At 39.6% G+C, this 26,534-nt stretch overlaps 1 protein-coding gene across 1 annotated transcript in view; it reads right to left on the bottom strand.

Moving 5' to 3' along the window:
* The window catches only part of LOC131942229 (LIM/homeobox protein Lhx3), a 40,638-nt gene extending 14,470 nt beyond the window's left edge, over positions 1–26,168 (bottom strand). The window contains exons 1-2 of the mRNA XM_059301973.1: positions 25,615–26,168; positions 2,329–2,503 (exon numbers count right to left, since the gene is read on the bottom strand). Coding sequence (XP_059157956.1) covers positions 2,329–2,503; positions 25,615–25,711 — 272 coding nt within the window. The 5' untranslated portion in view covers positions 25,712–26,168. The remainder of the gene's footprint in view (positions 1–2,328; positions 2,504–25,614) is intronic.
* Between the last annotated feature and the right edge of the window lie 366 nt (positions 26,169–26,534).

Consider the following 26,534-nt stretch of genomic DNA (forward strand, 5'->3'; position numbering starts at 1 on the left):
TGCCTAGAATACCCTCCACCCCACTATACCATAGATGTGCCTAGAATACCCCCCCCCCACTATACCATAGATGTGCCTAGAATACCCTCCACCCCACTATACCATAGATGTGCCTAGAATACCCCCCACTATACCATAGATGTGCCTAGAATACCCCCCCCCCCACTATACCATAGATGTGCCTAGAATACCCCCCCCCCCCCACCATACCGTAAATGTGCCTAGAAAATGAAGCCCTAACATGGGGGGGGGTGGTTAAAAATTCATGGGTGGGGTGTCATCTGGTGAGCGCCCTGCCCGGCCCAGCTGAGCGGGACATCTATTATTCAATGGAGAGACCTGGGCTGAGGGGCGGGCGGGGAGCAGGAGGTGGGGTGAGATGGTTGGTGCATGGGTGGGGGGTGGTAGAGATAGAGAGGGATGGTATAAATAGTGACAAAATTATGGGTAGAGTGATGGTATAGATGATGATAAAATTATGGGTAGAGCGAGGGTATAGATGGTGATAAAATTATGGGTAGAGTGAGGGTGTAGATGATGATAAAATTATGGGTAGAGCGAGGGTGTAGATGATGATAAAATTATGGGTAGAGCGAGGGTGTAGATGATGACAAAATTATGGGTAGAGTGAGGGTGTAGATGATGATAAAATTATGGGTAGAGTGAGGGTGTAGATGATGATAAAATTATGGGTAGAGCGAGGGTGTAGATGATGATAAAATTATGGGTAGAGTGAGGGTGTAGATGATGATAAAATTATGGGTAGAGCGAGGGTGTAGATGATGATAAAATTATGGGTAGAGCGAGGGTGTAGATGATGATAAAATTATGGGTAGAGCGAGGGTGTAGATGATGATAAAATTATGGGTAGAGCGAGGGTGTAGATGATGATAAAATTATGGGTAGAGTGAGGGTGTAGATGATGATAAAATTATGGGTAGAGGGGAGGTATAGATGGTAAGAAAAATATGGACATTTTCTCGGGAAAATATTGAAAATATTGCAACAATTCTACTAGTAAATAGAATTTTTTGTTGTATTGAAAAAGACACAGAAAAACAAAATCACGTGATATCTATTTTTAGCGTGTGGATGACCTCAAGCGGGCATGAGGTTTTTATCTCTGGGACTCTCTGAATGGACCATCCTGGGCAGAGATCACGGGCAGATGGTCACCACTGTTTGTTCAACATGGCTGCCGCGGACATGCCCGAGATTCTCCGAGAACTTCCATATTTGGATTACGTGACGACACAAACACGAGGCGGCTAAGGCGAGTCGGCGCACGTGAGGGTTTTCCCGAAAACGCGATGGGTGTGGTGCGGGTGGAGAAAGAGGAACCCCACGGAGGGTACCACAGGGGACTGCCAGTTTAGGGGGCGAGTGAGGCTGATACAGACTCTCATCATTAAAGTGATTGATTTTTTTAAAAATTGGTTACTGAGTTCGGTACTGTGCATTCATCATATTATAAAACCCCATCTGGCTTATCAGTTCTTTATTTCAAATAACGATTTAAAAAATGTATAAGGTTTGTACTCGTTAGAAATCTTAGATCTAGAGATGGCGTAAGATAAAATTCCCACACACTTCGATTCTACATCACCTTGTACCCCCCCCCCCTTCCCCCCATAGTTTGAAAAGCCGACCACCGTCCCCTACTAGGTGTGTGACGTCATGAACGGACGTTATAACTCATCTACATCAACATCAATGAACAGATTGCGCTCACTTAAAGAATTCTCTTTTCGGTACATTTCCCTTCTTGCATCAGCAACAAAATCAACCCCCCATCACTATAAGAACAATAGCACAAGCAGCAACTTCAACCACAATCATTACAACAAACAGACTGACTAATCTGCCCTCGATTAAAAAAAAGTCATTGAGGTACAATTTCCCAATTAACAGCAACAGTAACAAAAAAAAAACTGCACCGAAAACAACCTTAACCACAATAACCTGACACATCACTACAGTAGTCGTCCTTGCAGTAGACCTTCATCCCCACCATTCTAACGACAACAACAACTACCACAACCACCACCACTACAACGACGACTCACTACTGCAGCACTTACTTAAAGAAGTCATCCTTGCAGTAGACTTCCCCGCACCCATCTAAAATCATCAACAACGACAGCAACAACAAAATCAACAACAACGACGGCCCACTACTGCAGAACTTACTTAAAGAAGTCATCCCTGCAGTAGACCTCCCCCCCCTATCTAAAATCATCAACAACAACGACAGCAACGACAACAACAACAACAGCGACAGTAACGACAACAACATCAACAACAACGGCTCACTAATGCAACACTTACTTAAAGAAGTCATCCTTGCAGTAGACCTTCTCCCCCTTAGAGAAACATTTATCACTGAGCTGGGCCATACAATCTGAACACTTGAGACACTTGGAGTGCCAGGATCTGTCGAGCACCTTCAGGATAAACCTGTCATAGATGTGGTCACCGCAGCCAGAACATTTGGGTATGGCGGCTGGGGATGGAGGAAAACATGCAAGATAGGTTACAGCTGCAAATATATAAATAAATCAATACATAAATAAATACATACGTATATATATATATATATATATATATATATATATATATATATATATATATATATATATATGTATATATATATATATATATATATATATAAATATATATATATATGTATATATATATATATATATATATATAAATATATATAATATCTATGTGAATATATATATATATATATATATATATATATATATATATATATATATATATTCATATATATATATATATATATATATATACGTATGTATGTATTTATATATATATATATATATATATATATATATATATATATATATATATGAATATATATATATATATATATATATATATATATATATATATATTCATATATATATATATATATATATATATATATATATATATATATATATATATATATATTGGGAGGTCTGGGGGGGTGACCAGAGTCGCAGGTCTAACCCTACTGTGGGAGTACGGGGGGGGGGGTGACAGCAGGCCGCCAGTAGAAGGTTCTAGAAGAAACACGGTGCGGGTGTGGGGGTTGTGTGGGGGTGTTGGGGTGACCCGAGTCGCAGGTCTGACCCGCCCGTGGGTGCCACCCCCCCCCCCCCCCCCACGGACGGGGGGGGGGTGGCAGGCCGTCAGTAGAAGGTACTAGAAGAAACACTTGACGGTGCGGCCCTTCAGCTTGAGTTACTTGGCTGGACCAACTAATTGACTCAAGGAAATTGGGGTCGGATGTCAACACGGCCAGGGGAGACAAGCGATGACAAGAATAGAAGTCAACGACAGTCACAACTTTCTAAAGTAGCCGGCGTTGTTCGGGTTTTAGTTTTAATAAAGTTCTTTAAAATTGGCGGAAAATCAATATTTTTTATTTGTTCGCATGTTTGCTAAATTAAAAAGAAAATTTAGAAATATATCTTTAAAGGATTTCAGTTGTAAATACACCAAACAACATCTTTCACTCTAAGAATACTCGAAAGTATGTCGTTGAATCAAAAATTACCTAAGTTTTCATGTTAATTTTATTTTTACAAAACAAAAACTAGCTATCGAAATACATTTTAGCATTTCCAAGATCATCAATAACAATCTGAACACAGCAAACTTGAATTTATTGACGTCATTCTTGGAGGTTCAGATTTAGTACGGAGACAACATACATTTGAAACAGCACTAGGAACATATTTGTCTTTTGCTTATACTCATATCCTTCACAAATATATTTTTTTTTCTGCTATTCGTATATTTTTATCGTTTCTGACAAAACTTCATGGTGATTGTTACTTTTTATTTCAAAATTTGTTTTTGATTATAGAGAACTTACATTTTTTATCTTTAAAGAATAAAAAAAAAACCATACCAATGTGTATTGTTCGGTTTAATACTTGGAATTTTGAAATCGCGTTATGAGCTTTTCAATCGGAAATGCTCCGCTCTTTTTATCCGGAGATTCAGAAGGTCTCCACCGAAGGGTCAAGGAACAGGTCACAGCGTTCCAAGATGGCCGCCACGGTACGCGTGAGACAGGCGGAGATAACCGAGTTAGGTCGTCAAGTTTTTGTCTAGCAATTGGATTAACGGGGATTAAAAAAGGGGCGCGGCGCCGGCCCTGCCGCGAATATTTAACGCTTGGAGCGCAAGATGGCAAATTGGATTGGGGTCTGTTGCCTGCTGGAGCCTTGTCAATTTGGGCCCGGGACGGGTGGGGCGCGGGGCAGTGAGCACATGTGGACCTCGTGGGTGAGCAGGATTGGGAGGGGCGGATTGGCGCCTGCAGAGGAAGAAGGTAATTAACCGCATCGCACAAACGCGGCTTAATGAGGGGGAACGCTGTCTTGATTATTAAAATTCATTTACGAAAATGTGTTTTTGAAACGTGTCTGATTTGAATCGTTTTGTGGTTACGCCACAAGCTTCGTTATACACCACACACACACTTAACTGTACGACCACACATTTTAATAATATTTAGCACATGCAGGTTTCCCCCCCCCCCCCCCCCCCCCCCCCTGGCTACACATTACTTTTTCATGAAAGAAAAGTAATTTTTGAAGCAATCTGCAAGGGAGACAATCATTTTTAAGATTAATCTCGGTTACTGCCCTTTAAATATTAAAAAAAACACGTATCAGCTATTTCCGGTTTTTCTGAGCGGCTAAATTTAATATACAAAAAAAAGTGAAATAAATTGTACCAAACTGCAAGGCAAGCCACACGACGATAATGCTATAGGTGTACGGCTAACCGAAATGTGGAGTTGACAACACAGATACAATATAGAACATCTGATGTCTGTTGTGTGTTGAGTGCAGACTTTAGAGTGTTAGGTAAAGTCTGCTTTTTGTTGTGTGCTATCTGATACATATAAAGTACTGTCTGCTGTATATTAAGTACTATTTATTGGACAAAATCTACTGTCTGTTGAGTAAAGTCTGCTGGTTGTTGACTATAGTCTACTGTCTCTGGAGTACTGTCTGTTGAGTACTGTCTGTTGACTACTGTCTGTTGAGTACTGTCTGTTAAGTACTGTCTGTTGACTACTGTCTGTTGACTACTGTCTGTGGAGTACTGTCTGTTGAGTACTGTCTGTTGAGTACTGTCTGTTGAGTACTGTCTGATGAGTAATGTCTGTTAAGTAAAGTCTACTGTCTGTTGAGTACTGTCTGTTGAGTACTGTCTGTTGAGTACTGTCTGTTGAGTACTGTCTGTTGAGTACTGTCTGTTGAGTACTGTCTGTTGCCTACTGTCTGTTGAGTACTGTCTGTTGAGTACTGTCTGTTGAGTACTGTCTGTTGAGTACTGTCTGTTGACTACTGTCTGTTGAGTACTGTCTGTTGAATACTGTCTGTTGAGTACTGTCTGTTGACTACTGTCTGATGAGTACTGTCTGTTGAGTACTGTCTGTTGAGTACTGTCTGTTGAGTACTGTCTGTTGAGTACTGTCTGTTGACTACTGTCTGTTGAGTACTGTCTGTTGAGTACTGTCTGTTGAGTACTGTCTGTTGACTACTGTCTGTTGAGTACTGTCTGTTGAGTACTGTCTGTTGAGTACTGTCTGTTGAGTACTGTCTGTTGAGCACTGTCTGTGCACTACGCCCAGTCAGACACCAGTCAGGCCGATCCGCTTCAGTGCGCCCGTCCTTCAGGCGACCAACGCAACTGTTCATAATTCATGGCCGCTCGAGTTACGCCCGCCCCAGGGGAGGCCCGAACACGTGAGCCCTACGGTAGGGGCAGCTAAAACATGCATGAGGGGGGGATCATCATTGGGGATCCTCTTGTTGGACCCAGTCGTTGTTACAGTGGTGTTGTTTTACTCACTCTCACACACACTCACACACACACATACAGACACACTCACACATACAGACACACTCACTCACACACACAGACACACTCACACACACAGACACCCTCACTCACACATAAAGACACACTCACTCACATACCTACGCACTCACACATTTGTATATACACCATCAAACACACTCGAACACAGATACACTCTCACCCACTCACACACACTCCAAAACCACCCCCCCCCCCCACACAGATACATTAAACGCAGACTCACATATTGTTTATGTTTAAACCACCTTGTGTAACATCTAGCTTCGATTAACACACACACATATAATCAAACACAATCTTTTAAAATTTAAACAAACTTATTTAAATGTACAATTACAATCAGACCGCAATTATTCCCTCCCATGTCTATCAACATTTACATTCAAACCGTTAAAATAAACCTGTATTTGCGTGTGTTAAGACTAGAGTAGTGACCAATTTTTTGAATAGTCGTCAATGTTTTTTTTACCTTAAAATCTCGCGCACTAACACGCACTTGCGTGACTATATTTTTTTTACCAGAAAAAAATTAAAAAAAAACTCAGTATGCTTTCTACAGGGCTTGTAAGTTCCGTTCTCTCTCGATTCGAAATTTCGTTGGCCAGGGAAGGATATACATTTTCGAACCAAATTAATTGTTGCGAAAGTGATTCACATTAATAACAAAAACATGATATATATATATATATATATATATATATATATATATATATATATATATATATATATATATATATATATATATATATATATGTGTGTGTGTGTATAAGTATATATATATATATATATATATATATATATATATATATATATATATATATATATATAACATCTAAGTTTGGGACAACATATTTCATATTTGAATCAATAATAACAAATTGTTCACTTATTTAAAAATAATCACAACACAAAGTTGGCTATATTTTTCTATTAGCTAGCTACCGACGTCTGTCATAATCATTGTTTAGGGTTTTAAATCTTCTTCTTCTTCGTTCTTAATTTTTGAATATGGTGGAGGAGGGTTTTAAATAACAAGACCGGAACTAACGTTTCTATTTTTGTTAGAGATTTGATCGAACTGTTCACACTTGATTTGAAAAAATACAAGCTGGCAACTACGAAAACGAGAAGTTAGTAACCTATTTACAAATCCTATAACTATCCAACTAAATTTTATACTGCTAAATATCAACTCACATCTCTTCACCGTTTCTCTGCCCGTACCAGACCCCTGCCCATCCTAACCCTATGCCTAACCATAACCATCTACCCGTCCCCGTCCCTCTACCCGTCTAGGACCCTCCAGCCGTCCCCGTCCCTCTACGCGTCTAGGACCCTCCACCCGTCCCCGTCCCTCTACGCGTCTAGGACCCTCCACCCGTCCCCGTCCCTCTACCTATCCCCGACCCTGTGTCCCTCCCGACCCTTCACCCGTCCCGCCACGCCCTGAGGTTAACGTCTTAACCTCTCCCGGGCCTTCTGCTCACCCGTCACCCTCCAGCGGCGCGCGACATCCCGGCCTTCTGTTGCGTCAGACAACCTGCCACACGCGCACTCACGCACGTGCACGGGCCCGAGGTCCCGGGCAAAAAAAAATACTCACACCAAGCCCGACACCCACCGCGTTGGATTGCTCTACATAATTTATACTCATCTTTTGACAAAAAATCGCTTACGGCTTTTGAAAAGTTTTCTTCAGCGGAAGTAATAATTCATGGCCCTTTGACTACATATAAAGCGAATACATTTAAATAAGTCTTGGAGTTTTTAATTGACGGTGTCGTGTCTGTAAATAATTAGCTTTAATTTGATTACGTTTTGGAACTTCCATTAGTGATACCACATAGTGCAGATGATATTGTCACGTCTATAAGATTATGATAATTACAGGCGGATAAACCCGACACCGCATTGTGTTCTACGTAACAAAACTAGAGACGGCATTGTCAGGTGGTAGTGTACATGACTTCTACTCCTAAAGTCTCGGGTTCGGTACTCGAACTCAAGTCTGTAAGACGTCATCGAGTTCGCCCAACTATGATGGGTACCTGACTGACGTCGGAGAATAATAAAGCGGCTAGGCTTATCCCGAGCTCTACAGTATTTCATTCAGACTTTTTGCTCCGGAGGCTCTTGAAAATTTCGGGGAGGAGGGGGTGGGGGGGTCGGATACTGTCAAAAGTCTGTCAAAAGTATATATTTTCTATTAAAAAATTATTTCATTGGTAGGATGTGGGGGCCATCGGAAGAAATGCCTGAAGGCATCCCTGGATGTCATTAAAACAGATAAACTCTACCTTATCTGCCTAACGTGTCTTGAATACTAACAGGAAAAGATACTAATTGTGTATCAATAATGATTAGGTTTTCGATTAGTTTTATAAATCTGTTAAATTATCAAGCTAGTGTTTGGGTTTAATAGAGCTATAGGCTATTATAGTTTTCCTTTACGGTTTTGTTTTTCCAACGTAAACTGTTGTGAGTAGTTGGTTAGGGTTTTGGGTAGTTTATCTAGATGGCCAGAACAATAACACACTGCATTGGTTAGAAGTAGTTTAGTTTATAGTACTATTTTGTGAACATCGCCTATCGGAGGTAGCCGAAATAATACAATACTTAGCCAGTAGATTTAAGATAAACCAACCGCACTACAATAAATGCCAGCAAGAATTTTACGAATGCCTAGCACTTAATAAGTTAAGGACAGAGTTTCTTTCAGGCATGTTTTCGATCCCCTCCCCCTCCCTTGAACAAAATATAATTTATATAGAAAATATAAGTTTTTACGAGTGTTTGCGCCCCCCCCCCCTTCCCCAGAAAAATTTAGTCCTCCCCTCCTAGAAAATTTCAAATACCCCCCTGCGGAGAAAATAGTCTGAAAGAAACACTGGTTAAGGAGAGTACGGCGGTAAAGTTTCACGCTATGTTGTGTAGACATGTTAAGACTACCTTTTCTTTGCAAACTCTGTACTATTCCAAAACTAAACACAAAAATTAGTCCCCCCATTCAAAATGCACCAATCAAAAGAACTGTCATATTTTAAACCCACCAATCAAATTCGCTGTCAGATGCCATTGCTGGTAACTCTGACAAGGTCGCCCGGATCGCAGATGGCCCGCACGCGCCCTCACACGACGAGACGCCCGCGCGCCCCTGAAGGGGCCGCACGTCACTTCCATGTCGTCCACGTCATTACTGACGTGACGTCATAATACGAGCACGCGCCAGGGCGGGCCGCGCCACGCGCCGGTGGGCGGGAAATAAAAGGTCCGGCAGTTTTGTGCCGGAGTGACCCCCGCGGAGGGCTCGCTTGCGCGCCGGGGAAAAGTTCCGACCAAAGGTTACCGGAAGTCGATACACGGAACAACACCGGCATTAATGGCGGGAGCGTGTGTGGTATTTGTTTTCAGGCTCGTGAAGATTACAAGATCAGCTTAAGGGGGTGGGTGTGTGGGTGTGTGTGGGGGGGGAGGGGGGTGGACCAGACCAGGTCGACATATCTTTGATATTTTCTTGAAGAGCTAGACTCAGGGAGGGTTGGGGGTGATGGGTTTTGTTGGGTAAACTTCTAAAGATGATTATTTTAGAAAAAACTCATAAAAATATCAGATCGAGGGATTACATCGATTTTTTTTTTTCTTCTTTTAAATTTTGTTAAGAGAAGAAAGGACAACAGTTAGTGTGGGATGTTGATTGTCCTGCGTTAAAGTTCAGTTTTACGGGTTGATGTTCAACGGTAAAATGTATATATATATATATATATATATATATATATATATATATATATATATATATATATATATATATAAAGTTTCAGTGGTATTATTTTAAGAATCAAAAATACATACACACACACACACACATATATATATATATATATATATATATATATATATATATATATATATATATATATATATATATATATATATATATATATATATATATATACAGTGCTTTTTTGTAGAAAAATTAGTGCCGGTTCTAAGTGATGGATTGCCTAACTTTTAACTACCAGTTCGCACCTCGTTGCCAGCTAAATCACAACTGCAAAGATGCTAAATTAACAATTAACAAATTAATAATATAAATTAATGATGAACGTTAAAATACAAGAAAAGTAATATTTTTTCCCCAACATTGAAAAAGGTGCCGGTACGCCGTACCCCGCAAAAATATATATTTACAAGTATGTAAGTATATAAGTACAAAAGTAACGGTTAGTTATACAGTCCTATATTATGTTGTGTATATGCCTAGTTAATTAGGCCAATATATTTACTTTCATATACAATGTATTGTATAATTTTATATTCATTTTATACATAGACACACATTTACGTATCGACAGGCTAGATTTTACGTAATAATACATTTTTAACAGATGCCCTGCCGACGCTGACTAGCCTAATCGAATGCCACACTCTAGACCCTAGAAGTATTAGCCCTATTCACGCACTTATCCCCAATAAAATTCATGACATGTATTACACCATTCAACTTCCCTGGAGTGCAACTAAGGTCGGTATATCGATGCTTAATGAGTCCATCTTTATGGTTAAAAAAAAACAACAAATCACTCGTTAATCCGGATTATATGCAGGCTATAATACCCGGATATTTGCTGATGTTACCCCCGCGGTGGGCGTGGCTGGCCAGCGGACGGGCGGCACGTGACCTCCATCGTGTCCCTATTAAAAGGGAGCTAATCCAAGGTGAGATGTTGAGGATTAGGGCCCTTGTCTTTCCTTTCACAGGTGAGACGATTGTCCCGGTCGGGTGCTCCTGGGATGAGGCATCAGAAAGAGGCTTAGGCGAGCTCACGAAAACTTTTTAATGGCACTCTTAAAATAGACCCCCGCCTCCACCCTTACCCACACTATCCCCACCCTTCTCCTAGACTCAACACCGCTAAGATAATGAGTGTACGCGTATTCAAGCAATGCTTTTCACACCCCTCCCCCCTCCTCCCCCCTGCACCTTTCAGTCTCCCAATCTAGACGTCTTAAGGTCGCGTGATATCATTTGAAATGTCATGCGCAATATGGCGGACCGCGGCACATCTGTCGGGCTGTTAAGTTACTTGTGCGCATGTCAACCCATCCGTACGGTCTCGTGTCTGTACCCCTCCACCCCCTCTCTCCACCTCCCTCCCTCCCTTCCTCGCCTTGTGTTCGTCTTGTTTTCTCGTGGTTTCACGTCATAGCGCCGGCACACGGCGGTAATAATTACACGCCATTTGATTGGTTGGGTAGAAAATTATGTCCAAAGCTACAAAATTCGAGAAAAATGTGTAAAACGTTTGAATTTTTTGTTTGTTGCTAAACGGTTTTAAAAAACAAAGAAAAATAAAACACGTAATATTTTTAAAAATGAACAAAAAAAACACACACAATTAAAAAAGAAAAACAAAAATACAAAATAAAAAAAAATACATAATAAAAACAGCACACAAAAAAATACACAAAAAAAAATAGAACAAGAAAAACGTAATAAAAACAAAACAAAACAAAACATACAAAATAAAAACAACACTAAAAAATGTAAAAAAAAAAAAACTAAAGAAAAAAGAAAAAAAATGTTTAAAAAAGACTTAAAAAGAAGAAAATGCGGTTAGAAAAGAACCATAATAGAGATAAGAACCTCTATTTATGTTGGCAAAGAGGTGGTAATAGAACTCTTTTTTTTTATGGTTTCTTTTTTATCCGTCTGGCAAGAACTCACTCATGTGTTAATTAAATATTTTATCACACGTCCGTGTGTTGAATTGTAGACCATCTGAGTAATAAACTCACAGCTAAACACATGTTACTTTATTTATATAAAATGCCATGGGGGGAGGGGTGGGATTCGCATTTTGTGTTATTATATAATTTAAAAAAAAAGCCGTCTAGACAGGTAAAAAGTAAAGAATCGTCTTTATACCATAGGCAGATGAAGTAGAGTTCATGTTTTTTAACTTGGCATATGAAAGGAAGTTATCAGCACTTTACACAGTCGCCTCTACTTTCCCTAACATGAGTTAGGTACCCATCAGAGCTGGGTGGACTAGGTAGTTTAAACTGACTTGAACCTGGATTCGAACTCGAGACTATCGGGTTAGCAGTATAGCGTTCTACTCACTAATCCACGCCGCCCCATGTTTAGACGAGTACACAGATAAATATATTCAGGGAGATAATTGTCATGGTAGACGTGAAGACCCTGATAAGTTGGTCATACAACAGTAATGTTGACATACACGACATATGTGTATGTCCTTGTATGATAGGACGATACAAGCACACACAAAAGCACGTTCACACAGTGACACGTCTCTTCAATTGAAGAATACTCACCTACACAGAATAAAAGCACATTCACAAACAAACACATACACACATACAAACATATACACAAAAAACAAAAACACAAACACATGTACGCACAACCATACACAAACTAGAATATACATATTTTTGGTAATCTTAAATGCTCCCCACCACTCTACTCTCCGAGCCTAATAATGTTACTGGATCGTGTCACACATAGCAGTTCGGTGTCACAGAAGGAAATATGCGTCATGTAACAGGAGTCAGACAGGACGGCGTGGTTGGGGGGGGGGGGGGTAGAGCTTTCGACTGTCAACCCGGAAGTCTAGAGTTCGGATCTTGTCTGGACTAGGTGTAGGGACCTTCCTGAGTCCATCCAGCTCTGACGAGTACCTGACTCACATTACGGAAACTAAACTCGACCTGCTATGATTCTGAGCACGCTATCCCTTCATAAGCCGAGTTCAAGAAACACATTATTCATTTGCTCAATGTATCGTTTGGTCTGACAATGGAACTCAACTGTATATGCATTGTTACGGGTCAGTTGTAGGTTAGATTAGAATAGGATAGAATGATCTAGAATTAGGGGAGTGTGTGAGTTGAGTTTACCCTAGTATATTGTTAACCCCGGTGTGTTTGTGTATTGTTATCCCAAGGTCGAATGCGGTATAAAAGCTGGAGTGGATGATTGTCAGGGGTCAGTTGCTAGCGATTAGGACGAGGGCTACTTTTGAATATATATAGATTTGGACGGAATAAAAGTAGTGAACATAGTCACGAAGAGTTGTCCTTTATCAGAAACAACGCGGTACGTAACATGCATAAGATTTTAAATGATATTATTCAAAATTGTAGATCAGTAAACGTGGTGTATAAGTTTAATCGAGTCACTTGTCAGATTATTCTGTTTTATTTAAAAGTCAAATAACTTTAAAAATTCGTTAAATCTCCGTATACGTTGGATACTCAGTGAAAATGTTTAACCTTTTTGTTTCCTCTTTCTATTAATTAACAAAGTAAAGAAAAAAAAAATGTATCTACAGATAGTTTATTTTAAAATTTAGCTAGTGGCGTTACATAAGGGGAAGCGGGGGAGGGGGTTGCGGTCCGCACCGGTAGACACCATTTAAGAGGTGACACCCAACTGTAAAATACAAAATTATTGGAGAAGTTGGGGGTGGGGTGCCGCCCCAAATTAACACACGAAGTGGCACCCGACCTTGTGACGCCACTGTATTCAATGCATGTAGGACCTACCAATCAGACCTGCTATCGTTTCTACTACTGCCAGATTTAATCAACATTGCTACAATTAATTTAATCTAATGGCAGACCACGAAGGATAATGATATCATTTTTTACTATACAAAAAAGATATTTTGTAAGAAAGATGTAATATAGAACGCAAAAAATAGACAGTATTGTTATATAACAAAATGTAATAAAACGAAAAAAAAAACTAATTTTAGGTTTAATTTTTTAACGGGACGAAATGACGAAATAGGAGTATAAAACCGAGATATTTAATTAATATTTTTTTTAGCTGTCGTCTGGAACGAGAGAGAAAAAAACAACAACATTCTGTCGGCTGTCTCCAAAGTGTAACATTTACGGCATATGGTGGCGCATATATTATACACACACACACACACATACACACACACACACACGTCCGTCTGCAACGGTACGGTACCAGGATAAAATGGGGGGGGGGGGGTGAAACGCGACTGACAAAAGACCACATGTCATGGGGAGACGCCGAACTCAGTTGAAATGTCGGGAAACTTGTGCTCAGTCAACCGTGTCTTCTACTCACCCACCCATATGGCCGGGATTAGCGGCACCGCGGGGAGGGGGGGGGAGGGAGGTAGTGAAACACGCAACGTTACGGGAGCGTCTACCTCGGCAGGTTGGGTCCTTTGTTTTAGGCCCGCGGGTCGGGTTTTATAGCGGCGCTGGTAGCTGGTTCGTCTGTAGGTGGATCTATAGAGTAGGCTCTTCTGTGTCAGAATATTATGTAGGGGAGGTTTGTGTATGTAGGCGAGGTTTATGTCTGGGTATGTAAGGGAAATGTATGTATTTGTATGTATTTAAGGGAGGTTTATCTCTGTATGTAGAGGAGGTCTGTCTAAATATGTATGGGAGGTTAGTCTGTGTATGAGGTTATAAGGGAGATTTATGTATGTGTCTGTGATAAAGTTTTTTTGTGTCAATATATGCACGGGGATATTTCTGTATTAGTATATAAAGGAGAGGTTTGTCTGTATTAGTACATAAAGGAGAGGTTTGTCTGTGTTAGTATATAAAGGAGATGTTTGTGTGTATTAGTATATAAAGGAGAGTTTTGTCTGTATTAGTATATAAAGGAGAGGTTTGTCTGTGTCAGTATATAAAGGAGAGGTTAGTCTGTGTCAGTATATAAAGGAGAGGTTAGTCTGCAGTATATAAAGGAGAGGTTTGTCTGTGTCAGTATATAAAGGAGAGGTTTGTCTGTGTCAGTATATAAAGGAGAGGTTAGTCTGCAGTATATAAAGGAGAGGTTTGTCTGTATTAGTACATAAAGGAGAGGTTTGTCTGTGTTAGTATATAAAGGAATATAATTTATAAAGAAAACATAGTTTTTTTCATTCTCCACCCACCCCCATCAAGGAAAATCTAGTCCGCTCCCTCCCCCCAAAGTTAAGTCCCCCACACACAATACGTTGTACGAGCGACTCTTATATACCCGAGACGTAAAACTCTTGACAGATATTTATTTGATAGTAGCAACAGAAAAAAAACTGTTATTTTATTTTACTCCTGATAAAATAAATAAAATTCAATAAAAACTAATAAATATTATTTTATCCAATTTATTTTGTTTGCCAATTCCATACGTTTTGCTGTTGCTAATTATTATAAAGTAAATAGATTGAAATTATGCTACAATAATTTTGATTGATTCAATCAAATTATTTTTAATATAATTAACAACTATTTCAAAATGATTTTAATAATTGAAATGATATTGATTTCTATTTTGCTAACCAATCAACAAAAACTCAGTTTATTTACCTGTTCTTAACTTAACTTAATATCTTCATAAGTTCGCCGACAAAAAACAATACATTCATCATGGGCAGTATATGTTAAGTAGCAGTCAATTAGGAGCCAGGCTCTTTAAAGTATTAATCGATATAGCGTGGTGCTTGATTAGAAAGAATTGATTTTGTGGATGGCGAAAGGGCACCGACACAGGGGAGGTAATCGAGTTAATAAAACAACTCGCCATGAACTTCAACTTTTAAGTCATGCGCTTAAGTCATCCAACACAGAGGACAATACAGTCCTCAACTCGTGAAGTCAATTCACTGAATGTTGTATAGTACTCGTAAAGCCGCTTTACTCACCAAATACTAAACACATAGGAAAATTAGAACTTAACACTTGTGTTTAATTCACTAACACAAGGAAATACAACATTCAACTCTTGTGTTTAATTCACCAGACACACAAGGAAATACGACACTCAATTCTTTTATCTAATTCAACAACACAAGGAAATACGACACTCAAATCTTGTATCTAATTCAACAACACAAGGAAATACGACACTCAAATATTGTATCTAATTCAACAACACAAGGAAATACGACACTCAAATCTTGTATCTAATTCAACAACATACAAGTAAATCCAACACTCAACTCACACATTTAATTCACCAAACACACAGGGGAATGCTGCATTTAACTCCTGTGTTTAATTCACTAAACACAAAGAAAACTACTGCACTCAAACTTGTGTTTAATTCACTAAACACAAAGGAAACTACTGCACTCAAACTTGTGTTTAATTCACCAAACACAAAGGAAACTACTGCATTCAAAACTTGTGTTTAATTCACTAAACACAAAGGAAACTACTGCATTCAAAACTTGTGTTTAATTCACTAAACACAAAGGAAACTACTGCACTCAAAACTTGTGTTTAATTCACTAAACACAAAGGAGACTACTGCACTCAAAACTTGTGTTTAATTTCCAAACACGCCTTGATATAGACAACTCAACTTGTGCGTCTAATTCACCAACCACACAAGTAAATCTAACACTCACCTCACACATTTAATTCACCAACTACACAAGTAAATCTAACACTCACCTCACACATTTAATTCACCAACTACACAAGTAAATCTAACACTCACCTCACACATTTAATTCACCAAACACACATGGAAATACTACACTCAACTTGTGTGTTTAATTTTCTAAACACACATTAATCTAGATCACTCAACTCACACATTTACTCACCAACACACAAAGAAATATAACATTCAACTCACAAATTGAATCCACCAAGCTAGAGCTTGAATCTCTTAGAGTCTCTTCTTGTCTAAGGTCTGTTAAACATCCTTAACATTACATAAACCTAACACCATTCGGTTAAACTGAACATTATTTGTTTGCTTTAACAACATACACAGTTTATAACACCATACAAAATCAACAGCTACACGAACACACACACACACTTGACCTACTTCAATAAAACCGAAATACCTAAATCAAATTACACATGGACCAATTCTAATCAAATACTCTATTATTCCTAACTATCTAAACAAAACGAAAAAAAAATCCACATTTAGACATGGAGTTATTCTAATCAAATACGCTTCGATACCTAACTATCTAAACAAAACCAAAAAAATCCTTACAATTACACATGGACCTATTCTAATCTAACACGCTTCGATACCTAACTATCTAACAAAACCAAAAAAAAAATCTCCACAATTACGCATGGACCTATTCTAATTCAACACGCTACGATTCCGCGCTGAGTCTGGTAAAGTGCGAACTTTCTCTCCTGCCTCAAGGCCAATCCCTTTGATCACGCAATACCTGTTAGTCGTAATAAATGTGTCTGCTCATTCAGAAGTACCACCCCATTGTTTAAAGGAAATTTAGTTTATTCAAGGTATATCATTTCAGTTTTGTAACTTGGCATAAGTATCTTATAACACAAATAAGATAAAAAAGAATTTGTATGAAGTATATAAAATTAATATTGTTATCTGGATCTATATTTATCTGCTCGCTGTGTACTTGATCTCTCGAGATAATAATATGTAAGTAGATAAGCATCTTAGTGTGTGTGTGTGCATGAGTATGCATGAGTATGTGTGGACGAGAACGTTTGTACATGTGTGTATGTGTGTGCGTGTGCACTTTTTTACTGTACCCTGGGAAGAAGACTTGAATAAAATAGTAACAAAAATTAGAGCCAAATTCATCGTGTGAGGTAAGAAAGAGATAAAAAAAATGTCTAAAAAAAATCAAGAAGAGTTTAAATACATTGTTATATTGCGTAAGAACAAGAGCTAAAGTAACATCTGTGTAGCGAAGCATCATCATCATAATTTCCCATAAGTGCCCAACACATGGATTCGAACTCAAGACTACGGTTAAACAGTCTAGCTCTCTACCGCTAAGCGAAGCCTTCGCTCAAAATCGAAACTAAGATAACTTATGTAAAATCAAGCAAATAGGCAAAGCCATCCGTTGACCCAAGGTATATTAAATATTAATTTTAATAAAAATCGTATAAATTCAAACAGTCATAGCTAAAATGACCTCTATTCATAATATGAATACAACTCAAGAAGAAAACAATACTTGACACCATCCACTTTTGTCAGCGGGGTTCAGAGGTCAAGGAGTAACACAACCTGTAGCAACACAAATCAGACAACTCTAAGTGTTGTTAGGGACGTGTACATTGTTATTTCTCCTACTTTGTTCGTGGGCATTGTTGCTTCCCCTACTTTGTTCGTGTTCATAGTTGTTTCCCCTACTAAATCCTGTCAGTTCACTCTTATATCAACACAAGGACACCAGCACTCATCAACACGCCCAAGGGGGGGGGGGGGAGAAAAAAATACGACAATTAATATCCGGAAAACTATTATAGGATCCAATCATTATATAACAAGAGTCTAATAATGGGCATTAAGGATTCCCATGTAGCCTACCCATCGTACAGATAGTACCTATAAAGGTTGGATGCATTTCTCTCTCTCTCTCTCTCTCTCTCTCTCTCTTTTTCCCACCACCTCCATTTTCTCTCTCCTACATTATCCCTAGCCCCATCTCCCAACCCCCACCTCGTCCCCACATCCCCCAGTCTTTATTTTTCCAATCCCCACACACCCTCAGTCCACACATCTTCTTAATACCCATACCTCCAGTCCTTACATCCCCCCCGTCCCCAACTCCCTTAGTCCCCACACCCTCAGTCCTCACATCCTCCCACATACCATAACCCAGTCCCCACACCCCTCAGTCACCACCCTCAGTCCCCACACCCCCACTCCCCACATTCTCCCAGCCCCCCCCCCCTCCAGTCCCTAGATCCCCCCGTCCCCACGGACTCCCTTGTCCTTAACCCACAATCTGCGCCCACTAATCCTTTCACGACAGACATTATCTTTTTCTCTCGCGTACAATCGGATTTTCCCCAATCCTATTAGTAGCCACACTCACCTGCACGGCTTCCTCTAATCGGGGATTCCCGTTCAACTACCGGAATACGCCAGGCCACCGCGTACACGCCATCATACCCAACATATCACAGGCGCACCTGATGGGTTTCCAAACCTACATACGGAGCGAGTTTTTCAATGGGGAAATATGATTGGATCGGATTATGCAGGGATTAATAGATAGATAGATATTATTTAATTTTTGTTATATTTTAAGTTCGTTGAATTTTAATAATTTTATTTCAAATTAGATTGGAATATATATATATATATATATATATATATATATATATATATATATATATATATATATATATATATATATATATATATATATATATATAAATACATTAATATTTTAAAAAATACGAAACTATGTATGTGTAGCTGCCAGTGTAATTAACCCACGCTCCCCCCACCCCCGATCTTTTGTTCGAAAGTTATTTTGATTATTATAAGAAGTCAATACAAATAAAGATGTATTGAAAAGGTATAATAGAATCAGCTCATGAGTTTTTTAAAAAATATAACAAAATATATTAGAAAGTATTACTAAATCGTTTAAAAAAAATTCATTTGTAACCTTTTAACCAATTTAACAGTTTCGCATTTTTAAGCTACAACCGACGACATAAAATACTCCACTGAAGCTCTAGGAACAAAATACTAGTAACTTTAGTAACATGCTAGAACCAGCTGAGAATAAAGACGATTGGCCAGATTTTCGGGTAGGTTTACAAACTCTAACTATCATCCCTCTCGCACATCTGCGCTTTAAAAGTTCAAAATATGTAACATTTGTTAGACACAACATGATATTTAAGACATTATTATTACATTACTCTTCTAAAAAAAATTAAACTACATTTTTTTACTATGTTCTATTAATAGCAGTTATTAGAGTATTTTTCTGTTAGATTAAGACTTTTTTTTCTACTATATTTTTTTCCTGTAATTTCGTTTAAGAATTTTTAAATATAAATACGACTCAAGTTAAATCGAGATTTATATTTTTAGAGTACGCATATTTTTTTTAAAAATGGAAAAAGAAAACAAACCAATTTAAAAGATAACAAAACAGTGAACGTTGACGAAATAGGAAACACTGCGCATGCGTGTACGCCTGGAGGGTGTACCGCACGTCACAACCACAAAACCCCACAACTTCCGGGTCACCGCTTCTGTTAGTGAGCTTCAGATTTCTGTCGCATTAGTGTCCCCCACCCTCCCACTGTCACCTCATTCCCTCCCCCCCCCCCAACTATTTGTTTTGACGGTTCTACAATGATGTTGTCTTTAGATCCAATATCACTAGTATGTCTTCATTGGGCTATTTCTCTCATCTGTTACTCTCTCTGTCTTTGTCTTGATCTCTCTTCTAGCCCCTATCTCTGTCCTCTCTGTCCTCTCTCCTCTATCTCCCGGTCTATGTCTCCCTGTCCCTGCCTCTCTCATTCTCTTCTCTCCCCCTCTGTCCTCTTTCTCCTCAAATTATTCCCCCTCTCCCTGTCTCTGTCTCTCTCGTTCTCTTTACCTCCCTTTCAGTCTCTCTCTCTTTATCTCTCCCTATCTCTCTCTCCCTGTCTCTCTCTCTCCCTGTCTCTCTACTGTCTCTGTCTCTCTCGTTCTATTTACCTCCCTTTCTGTCTCTCTCTCTGTATCTCTCCCTATCTCTCTCCCTGTCTCTCGTTCTATCTTTCTCATTCTCTCTCCTTCTCTCTCTCTCTCTCTCTCTCTCTCTCTCTCTGCCTATCTCTTGCGAGTCATGCTGCAAGCTTCCATACCAACTGAACCAAAACTAAAACAACAAATCAAACCCCCCCCCCCCCCCCCTCACTTTTCCGATTGTCCCAACTGTGTCTTTGCTAGCAGATCATCTCACAGTTCTACACCAAATGGCACTCTGTCACTGAACTGATACACTACACGCTTGAGGCAAGTCTTCCCAGTCCGTGTATTCTCTATTATGATTGCAGATTAGCTTGAAGATTATTTACTTTGTGAACGCATCTTTATTACCATAACATTTACTCGTGGTGTTCTTTGATCAATAGAATGACAACGGTTAATTACTACAGCAGGGGTAATATCATACAGAAGTAGTGGCATCATCAAAGGTTAGTGGCAAACGGAGGTAGTGGTAAACAGAGGTAATGGCAACCAGAGGAAGTGGCAAACAAAGTAGTGGCAAAATCAGGGGTTAGTGACAACAATAGAGGTTAGTGGCAAACAGAGGTAGTAGGAAACAGAGATATTCTGAAGGGAAGGGGGGTGCGGACTTTTTCCGAGGGGGTGAGACACTGGTAAAAGTATTTCTCTGGGGGGGGGGGGGGTCACTTAAGGCCTCACTACGGAGATGGCGCCAATTGAAGTCGGTCTGACCAGTGATCTAACACTCGCCCGTAGAGATGCCTGGAATAAACTACTAGTTTACCCATCAACAAATCCAACTAAAACACATTGACTCGAGTGTGTTGAACTCGGTAATACGATACGCACAGACGTAATCAACCATTCATCTTAAGACGCAATTTTTATGTTTACAGAACGAAGCAAAGCATATCCATTTCGTGAAAGTTCATTCGTCTTACTCTTTAAAAAATGTTAATAGAAGTAGGGCAGGGAAGTGTGTAGTGGTGTGTGAGGATGGCGTGTGTGTGAGAGTGTGTGTAGGTTGTTTATAAATTTACTACAAAATGTAAAGACAATGTTTAGTGTTGTGTGTGTGCGTGTTGTTACGTATTTTTATTATCTTAGTTAACCACGTATGAACTGCACATTTCGAATGTGTGGATGTGTGGATGTGTGGATGTGTGGATGTGTGGGTGTGTGGGTGTGTGGATATGTGGATGTGTGGATGTGTGGATGTGTGGATGTGTGGATGTGTCGATGTGTGAACGTGTGGACGTGTGGACGTGTGACGTGTGGACGTGTGGACGTGTGGACGTGTGGACGTGTGGACGTGTGGACGTGTGGACGTGTGGACGTGTGGACGTGTGGACGTGTGGACGTGTGGACGTGTGGACGTGTGGACGTGTGGACGTTTGGATGTGTGTGTATGTGGTGGTTGTGTTGGAGGGTGATCTTTCTTAATTACACATTACACGTAAAACAATGCACATTGCAATTGTGTGTATTTATGTATGTTGTGAAAGCTAATATTTCTAAACACACATTATTAAGACAAAGCACATCAGTGATAACTGGACTGGATGAAACTTATTCACGAGGATATGAAAACCGTTTTAATTAACCTAAAAACCTGATTATAATTATTATCCAAACATTTTAATTAACCTACAAGCCTCACTGTAACTATGGTACAAACAAACAATGTTGTCATTAACTTACAAACATTCACATCATTTTTTTGTAATTATTTTTTCTAAAATTGTGTTTTTTTTCAAGGCTCTCATGAAAACGCCATTCTAGTTAAAGCACAGAAACTTTAACAGTATAACATCAGCTAGTTAATTTTTTTTTACAGTAATGGTTAATTTTAGCGTCAGAGCTAAGCTCAGAAGCTATGACCAGCATTAGCGTGTGGTGTTACACATGTTAATGATGTGGTTATGGTTAAAGCCACAGTTAGATGTAATGACGGTATAATGGTATCGATATTAGAAAGAAAAATACACCATTTTTTTTTGAAAACGCGAACTAAATAATCCACTTGATGCAGATATTTATCATATTTAAAATGGGCTCGAAAAACTTTTCAGTATATTTTATCTTTTAATCCCCCTCCCGCCGACATGTTTTACTCTTTAACACACACCATTTTATCAGGAAAATCTTCTATACTCCGGGAGTCGTCTTCATTGCGTAAGTATACCCTAAAGTCTATTTAAACTAGACAAGTTGGTAACAATTTATATGTCCGGCCGTGCCATATAAAATTTGTCATCAATACAGAGCGAAAGTTGGGTGGTCGTGTTATACACTGTATTCTAATACACCGGAAAAATCCGGTACTTTAGTCCGTGTTTTTACATGTTTTACATCGACGTATTTGACCGCACTAGTATCCGCCGGTCTCCGGTTAAAAACATCTCTAAAGTTGTTGAAGAACGGGGCTTGTAAAAGTGACGGAAACAGGAAGCTAGTTGTCGAGCTGCACGCATGCGCACGGATTCACATGGCAACCGAATACCGGAAGTGCCGATTTGATCTGAACGGCTTCCGTGAACTTGGGCTTTGTGCCGGCGCCTTTTCATAGAGGTGTGCACGGCGCTCAAGCTGCCGGCAGAGTTAGCCGAGTCAAGAGCCGGGCCAAAGCCGGCAGCCGGCAGCCGGCGTAAGGGTTTCACTACTGAAGAAGTCCCGTTGATACCTCGGTATTGTCCAATCTTGAATATCTCAAGCGGGGAGAATGTTTTTTTTTTATTTGAGAAACAAGACAACGACCATGAAGATACCATGCTTAAACGATTTTTTGTTCTTTCACACATTCTCTCTCTTGGTGTCTCTCCATCGTACTCTTTAGCGTTTAAAAAACAATAAATGAAGCACGAATTTTACAAACCACAAAATGCACGAATGATTATTAATACAAATTAATTTGAGCTCAATAATTGACCCAGTAATGTTTTATCAGTATACAAAAAAAGTGCGTAACATAATACTGCAACGACTTGAAATGAATAAATATGTTGTTATGTCGTGACAAAATTTTTTATGTTTGCCCGTAATTTAATGTCGTAGCTATTGTTTCTTTCGCACATTTTTCTATAGGGGAGAGAGGCATAGGGGTAGGACACTGGTAAAATTTTTTTTTAAATTTTGTAAACAGGTAGTGGGGGGGGGGGAGGTTATATAAAAAAGTAGCTTTATGTATTTTCTCTAAATGTATGATATATTATACAAAATGCTAAATAAGTGGTATAATGGTGTGTATAAAAATGCCATACAATTACGTACACAGTCACCTATGAGTGTTGTGTAACTAATCCAAACTATTATTATTTGGTAACTGGATATTTTAGATTAAAAATAAATATATTTTAAAAAGTACAGACTTTTTTATTCTATGTACATACTTTTTTTTAAAACAAGAATCAGAGTCAACCGCCCAACCCCCCCCCCCCCTTTATCCAACGAAATGAATTTTAATATAGAAAATATATACTGTTACCAGTGAATCCCCTCCCACTTGGGAAGTCCGACCCCCCACCCCCCACCACCACTCCCCTGCCTGAAAGTTTCAAGTGCCACGAATGCCACTCCAAAAAAGATTTCTGAAAGAAACACTGCTTTCAATCCGACAGGTACAAATAAGTACAGTATTTTACAAAAAGTAGACGGCGTGTTTCCAAATACAGCGTTGAAATATAAAATGTTCTTGTCATTCTTAACTTTCTATTTAAAATTTCTATAATAAATTACAGGAAACAAAAGTGGGCCTATACTTTATTTCTACTCCATGTTAACTTATCTATACTATAGAAATAATAGTCACAAAAATGGCAAAATGTTACCGACCACTCAATAGATTCGGGAATTTGACGGGCCATTCTATTTGAAATTAACTCTGTTATCAAATGTAGGGAAATGAATGCAAGAATACGTCGTCGCGTTATTGATAGTAGGACGATAGTCTAACTTAAATAATCGACAACCCGCTGTGTATAAGCATTATTTAACTCGCATATGTTTGGATTGGCTTTTTTATAAAATTAGAAGCAAGTTTCAATACACCAAAGGAAAGAGATCTATCTATATACATGTAACGCATGTTTTATTATACGGTACATAATGGATAATATTATTTTTAGTTGATGTACTAAAGATACTGTTTATGCGTAGGATAATTCTCCCTTCTACCCTAGATACTTAACACACCCCTAATTGGAGCGGATTGGCCTTTAGCTTCTGCACTGTCCTCTGTACTTTCCATTGCACTGCCATAGCCCTTGTCTTAGCCCCTACCTTAGCTCCAAAACTAGCCTTTACCATAGCTCTTGTCTTAGCCCCTACTTTAGCTCCAAAACTAGCCTCTACCATAACTCTTGTCTTAGCCCCTACCTTAGCTCCAAAACTAGCCTTTACCATAGCTCTTGTCATAGCCCCTACTTTAGCTCCAAAACTAGCCTCTAATGTAGCCACTGCACTGTGCTATCCTGTACATTTGCTCCTACCACTATTTCATAATATAATTCATACTTTAGCATATACATAGTCCATGCGCGGGCCCCTGTTCTAAACCCTGCCATAGTCTCCCCTCTAATCAGTCCTCTTCCCTACCCTAGCTCTTGTCCTAGCCCCTGCCCTTGCCTTTTCAGTATCCCCCTAACCTAGCCCCTACACTAAACCCTGTCCTATCCCCTGCCCTAGTTTCTACCCTAACCCCTACCCTGCCGTATCTCTTGCCCTATACCCTATCGTAGCCCCTACACTAGCCCCTACCCTAGCCCCTGCCCTATGACTTACCCTAGCCTCTACCCTAGCCCCATACCCTAGCCCCATACCCTAGCCTCTACCCTAGCCCCTACCCTAGTCCCTACCCTAGTCCCTACCCTAGCCCGTACCCTAGCCCCTACCCTAGTCCCTACCCTAGCCCCTACCATAGCCCCTACCCTAGCCCCTACCCTAGCCCCTACCCTAGCCCGTACCCTAGCCCCTACCCTAGCCCCTACCCTAGCCCCTACCCTAGCCCCTACCCTAGCCCGTACCCTAGCCCCTACCCTACTCCCTACCCTAGCCCCTACCCTAGCCCATACCCTAGCCCCTACCCTAGCCCGTACCCTAGCCCCTACCCTACTCCCTACCCTAGCTCCTACCCTAGCCCCTACCCTAGCCCCTACCCTAGCCCCTACCCTAGCCCCAGCACACATCCACCAACACCACTGAATTACCTTCTAAGAACTGACTCCTCGTGATCATATCAGCCAATGCCGCGGCCGGTGGGCTGGGTCCGGGCGATATACACACACTGGACATCTGGGCCCACATGCTGCTGGACCTGTGGGCGAACTTGCTGTACGGAGCTCGTGAGATATCCAGACCGGCAGGCTGCTGGGTGGGGGAGGGTGTGGTGGTCAGTCCAGGTAGGTCTCACCTGTCGTCTGACATCAGACTGATGACTTCCGGGTCAAGTTGGGGCACTGGGGGTCCAAGTGATGATCAAAGTCCTGTCCGGCAATAACAACGGCCAAGTCTGACCAAAGTCCAGTTTAGCACTAACCAAACCTCACTCTGGCACTGACTTAAGTCCTGTCCGGCACTGACCAAAACCGAAGTCTAGCACTGACCAAAGACCAGTCTAGCACTAACCAAACTGCAGTCTGGCACTGACTAAAGTCCTGTCAAGCACTGATCTATAGCCTGGTGTGTTTATTCCAGAAGAAAAATCCAGAAGATTCTCACAAAGATCATTATTTTAAAGCACCAAATTACAAGGTCAATCTAAAACCGGATTCTATGATAAACAATACACAAATTTGAAAAAATCTGGCAAAAAGTAGAATTTCGTTTAAAACCATAAAAAAAACTGTCTAAAATCTATTTTTGATAAATTTTAGCTTTTGTTAAATTTAAATCAAATTTAAACTATTGTTTAATTTAAATTTAATTTAAGCTGTTATTTAATTAAACTTTTATTTAATCTTATTCGTGAATATATATCTTAACACTAAAAGAACGATTATATTTTATGTAAAATTTAAAGTTAATAATAGCTAAACATTTAAGTTTGTACTAATAAAAAACCAAGCTTAAAATATTGGCTACAGTATATTTAATTTTAATATTGTTCGCAATCTGTTTACAATAAAAA

Source organism: Physella acuta, unplaced genomic scaffold, assembly GCF_028476545.2.
Source record: "Physella acuta isolate Inbredline_101_S28 unplaced genomic scaffold, ASM2847654v3 ptg000396l, whole genome shotgun sequence".
NCBI lineage: Eukaryota > Metazoa > Mollusca > Gastropoda > Physidae > Physella > Physella acuta.